This window comes from Jatropha curcas, chromosome 2, assembly GCF_041381405.1.
Source record: "Jatropha curcas cultivar XTBG-Jc1 chromosome 2, XTBG_Jcur_1.0, whole genome shotgun sequence".
Lineage (NCBI taxonomy): Eukaryota > Viridiplantae > Streptophyta > Magnoliopsida > Malpighiales > Euphorbiaceae > Jatropha > Jatropha curcas.
In genome coordinates this window covers 775,749-780,844 of record NC_143152.1, presented here as the reverse complement: position 1 = coordinate 780,844, position 5,096 = coordinate 775,749, and the positions used below count along the sequence as shown (strand labels likewise).

Below are 5,096 nucleotides of genomic sequence, written 5' to 3'. Positions count from 1 at the left end.
TGCCATTTTCTGGTTACTAATAGGAGTAACAACTCTGATGACCCAGAAAAAAGAAAAAAAGAAAAAAGAAAAGGTGCAAATTTCAAGAATAGGGTGATCAGCAAAGAATGATGATCAAACAGGTTCTTGCATAGTATAGATATTGTCTTTTACTTCCTGATGGCCAAAAATAAACCTCAAGTCCCGTTAACGGCTTTATTAAAGAAATGAGCATGCAAATTGGGACATGGGTTTATGGGATTTGCCTTTTGAATGTACTACAAGCCACGGACTATAATTTTGGAGATCCAAACGAAAATGTTTTTAATTTTTGGGAACAAAATATAATTTTTCTATATTTTAAAGGATTAAAATGTCATTTTCATAAGAAAACGCTTTTTTTTCCTTGGGCCCAATGGAGCTCCATCCCCCGCTACAAGCAATAGTTACCAACTAAAGAGATTAGAATTTTCTTCTTATAGCCAATCAAACTTTTGATAGAGTTTAAAGGATAATGAACTTAATTACCTTTAACTAATCATTAATGCATGATTAGTTGTTGCTTTGCCCATTCATAGGCAATCACACAATTTGGAATCTTCTTGATTTAGATCAAACATGTTAAGTTTAACCTTTGTAGCTTTTTGTTAATTATATGGCAATTAAAAGGGTGAAAATTATATTTGATTAAAGTTTTATTACTAATGTGCCAATCGGAATCGTGCAAATTCAACCCTAATTTTTAAATTATTTTTAAATTTTTAAATTTAAATCCCAATCAAACCCTAATTTAAAAAACTAAATTGTTATGTAATAATAAAAAAAAACCCCAATTAATAAAAAATAACAGAGAAATATTGTTGCCAATTTGAATTGAACAAAACAAATCCAAAGAATCAACTCGGAATCAAGAAATTATGTTGGATTGGAGGAGTCTTATCGTGAGTTTTATAATTAGAGCCATGTATATATAGCAATATAGTTTTTTTATTTATTTATTAATACGATGGAGTTGGATAGTCATTTCATTGACTCGTCAAATTGGTAATAATTTTTATGGTCAAGAGAATTGAAACTCGAGAGGATCTCGCTCTTAACACAGAGTGGAAAGAATTGGTTTGAATGTATAGAAGTATAGTTATTGTGGTATATGTATATATGTGTAGTAATGTAGGATTAGGTTAAATTGATGGTGATGATGACGATGATGTTAAAATGTGATGATGGTGTTTGTTGTACCATACCACATTCCAAAAGGAAAGTCAGATGGGGCCTGCCATGTGCAAAGGCAGCCATTTTTAATTTTAGTTTGAAGTTGTTTTTTTGGTCTTAGGAAACCTTTTAATCGATGGGTCGCCATCTCTTCATCATCTATTGCCTAGTTTATGTTTTCATCCTTTTACTTTATTTGCAGGGCTTTCACCAATTTTCTCTGTACACCTCTTAAATTCAAGGACGCCTGGTTATAAATTTTGTACATTGCACGGCTTTTTTTTTTTTTTTTTTTTGAATTTAATATCATTTTTCAATGTTTTAGCTTTATACTTAATTAATAGTAGAAAATTATAGAATTTAATTAAAATAATTAATTATAAATCTCGTGGCTCCTCGACTTTTTCTTTAATCCGTTTCATGTCACCTCTTAAATACTTTAACTTAGACTTATTGAACAACTCAATTATATCAATTATTTACTTTTTGAATAATTAAAAATGTATAAAATATTATTTTAAACGTTATAATAAACTGTTAACCACATATTAAATCAATTTTTGAATATAAAATTAAAAAAAGTCTTAAAAACTGTTGTTACTAGTACAGAGAAGTATATATAATATTAAAAAATTTCTTAACTTTAAGAGTTTGCTCATGATGTTTGAAGTTTTTTGACTAAAAGTATATAGTTTAATTTATGATTTAGCCATCAACAAGTGAAAGAAATACATTATGGATTATTTGATGTAGCCAACTTAAACATGGGCCGAGAAATAATCCATTCTGTTTTGGGCTCTGAGATTATCAATCCAACAACATGGGCCTAAGTCTTTCAGATTCCACTAGAACTTTCTGAAAACCCTTCTCCCAGCCCACAAGAGCTAATTAAAGTAGTCCAAATTTCTGTAACAAAAAAAAAATAATAATGTAACAAAAAAAAAAAAAGAGGTCCAAATTTCCATGATGGCCCTTTTTAAAGTGTTTATTTAATTATTCTCCACACTAAACATTAGCAGGTGTAGAACTAGGCGGAGTAACTGCAGAAACGACTCGCCGTCCTCTCTCCGACCGGCTATTCTCTGCAAACTTTAGACTTCCGCGATGCAACCCTTTCTCTTTCTCCTCTTCATTCCACTCCAACCCATAATAATACTCTTCGCTACCTTTCTCAACGTTTTTTGTTGCAGGCAAAAACATACTACCCCACTGAGGGAAATGCACAAGAGCTACAGGTAAAGTACAAGCAACTATCATAATCCCCATAAGAGAAAGCCCAGTTGCTGTAGAAAAGCTTGAGGTTGTAAAAAACAGTAACTGAGTCAATCCAGACCCAAAATTGCCACCTGCACCAGTAAGGCCAGAGATGATGCCTAGAGATCGGCGAGAAATGAAAGGAATGATACCGAAGGTGGCACCGCAGGCAGCTTGAGCACCTAAGGAGAAGAGAATCATAAAGAGAACAGAAAGAGAGAGAGAATTGGCTCGGCCCAGAGAGATGCAGAATATGCCTCCAAGTGTTTGGAGGATATAAAGGTTCCAGAGGCGGCCACGCATCCCAAAACGACGGGCAGCCATGTCGGACATTAGGCCACCCATCGGGCGGGCAAATATGTTTGCCATTCCAAAGGTGGCAGCTATGATTCCGGCAGTTCGGAGCTTGAGGTTAAACCTATAATGGACGTTAAGCATGTAAGGTACAGGAAAGACTTATTAATTAATTAGACAAAAACGACCCACTCAATCATGTGCATGGAAGCTAAATTACAATATCATTATGTTAGTAAAATAAAATAGAACCTGTCGAAAAAATATTCTGCAATAACATTATCTGTAGTAAGTTCCACTCCAAGTGACATGCCATAGAGAAGAAAAAAGATCCATGTTCTGTAATTTGTTACTGCATACCAAAGAACCTGTAAAACAGATAGTAATGTGGAAAATAGAGACTCTGTGAAAGACAAAAGAGAATTTCACTTTCAATGTGAAAATAATTTCCAAAAGGTTCAAGTAAATTATAGGCAAATTGATTATTTCTTATTTATGACAATAGTTCCTTTTGATAGTGAAATGATAATATTTTAGTTTGAAGTTGGAGAATGTTCTGATTTCTGAATATACAGTCTGCCGTTTCTTAGAATCTAATGGTTTAACATCTTTTATTGGCCGGCAAAACTGAGGTTCTTTTCCAATTCCCATCATTGGTCCAGATATTGATATGCACACACACTATTTGAGATTAGATCGGAACACCTTGATAAATTAATCCCCCTCTTCCATTAAATTTGATAATTTTCTTTTTTTTTTTTCTTATTCATGTAGATGATACTTTTATTTTTCAAAATTGAGATGATTCAATCATTTTCTTAATTCTAAGTCAAAAAATGTTAAATTTAACGAAAAGATTAAAATGTAATTCTAATTTTAAATGCTAATTAAATATGACATTTACATAAACACATGTGATTGAGATCACAAAGATCGATTTATCATTATTGTTCATATTATTGTTGGAAAAACAATTATATTTAAAATATTAATTAAAAGTCATTAAACCTTACTTTTTCTTATGTATTTCACATAATAGCTATAAAAGTTTTTCAGAATAATTGCAATATACAAAATTTCTGATATTAGTAATCTGAGTATCCACTTGTAACAGAATATTAATTAGAGATTCATCCTCCAGTTATATATATATATATATATATATATAGAGAGAGAGAGAGAGAGAGAGAGAGAGAGAGAGAGAGAGAGAGAGAGAGACTGACCTTAGAGATCTTATCTTTTGGGACATCCCCTTTCTTCTGCAAAGTACCTAGGTTCCCATCAGGCAAATCTTGTCCTAAGCTCAAAACAAGAATCCCCATAATAACATGTAACCATCCAGGAATAAAAAATGCAATTCTCCAAGCAGTAAAAGGAGTAGCACCACATCTTCTAATTAACTCATAAAGCATAGGCATAAGTAACTGAGTAACCCCACCTCCCATATTCCCCCAGCCAGCAGCAGTTCCATTAACAAGCCCGATAATTTTCCCGTTAAACATACAACTCATCCAAAATTGACAGGAAACAAATGTTGCTAAAGAAAATCCAATCATAAACCTAACAGCTACATATCCACCAGCAGAAGAAACAAATGCCATGCAGAAAACTGTAGGAGCAGAAAGCATAATAAGAAAAGCACAAGCATAACGTGGGCCTAATAGGTCACAAGCTGCACCCATTACAAGCCTGGAAAAAATACTACCAGAAACTGAAGATATTCCTGCATTGCCTATATCTTTCTTCGTCAGGTTTAGGTTATCTCTTATAATGGGTACTAATGGAGCTGCTGCGAAAGTGGAAATGAAGCAAGTGAAAAAGGAGAGCCATGAAAGGTGAAAAGTGGTCATGTGTGGATTTGCTAATGAAAAAAGATTGAATATTTTGGCTTTGTGTTCTGAATCAACCGGTAAGGAGAATTTTGCTGTGGTGTCTGTTGGGATTTCTGGGTTTGTTACCGAGAAAGCAAAGGTTTGTTCTTTGGCTGAAACTCCATGCATGGAGCTTCCTGGAGAGATCTCTGAATTATCCATATTTGGGTTCTTTGTACAGAGAAGAAGGAGGGCTTTTGTTTTCAAGGGTGTGGGTTTCCAATTATAGAGAGTAAGGCATGAGATTTCCTTTTCTCACAAACCAAATTCAATAATGATATATACTTTTTCTCGTCTTTAACATTCAGCATTCATCCCCATGTCTCATAATTCTTACATATGCAAAATTAAATCATTTAATTCTACTTAATTTATGGTTGATTGAGACCAAAAAATATATATATATGATGGCCTTACCCTTTCACCTATTGAAAGAGCTTTGAAGGTGTTTGTTTAGAATCGACTGTGGTTAATAAATTTTCGAAT

General features: G+C 33.2%; 1 protein-coding gene across 1 annotated transcript; it reads right to left on the bottom strand.

The window, feature by feature from the left end:
* Nucleotides 1–2,061: 2,061 nt before the first annotated feature.
* Nucleotides 2,062–4,842, bottom strand: LOC149497995 (high affinity nitrate transporter 2.4-like). The gene is made up of 3 exons (XM_089718200.1): nt 3,963–4,842; nt 2,992–3,107; nt 2,062–2,863 (listed from the first exon to the last, which is right to left on the bottom strand). The coding sequence occupies exons 1-3, from the start codon at nt 4,770–4,772 to the stop codon at nt 2,197–2,199; spliced, it is 1,593 nt and encodes a 530-aa protein (XP_089574326.1). The 5' UTR covers nt 4,773–4,842; the 3' UTR covers nt 2,062–2,196.
* Nucleotides 4,843–5,096: the final 254 nt, after the last annotated feature.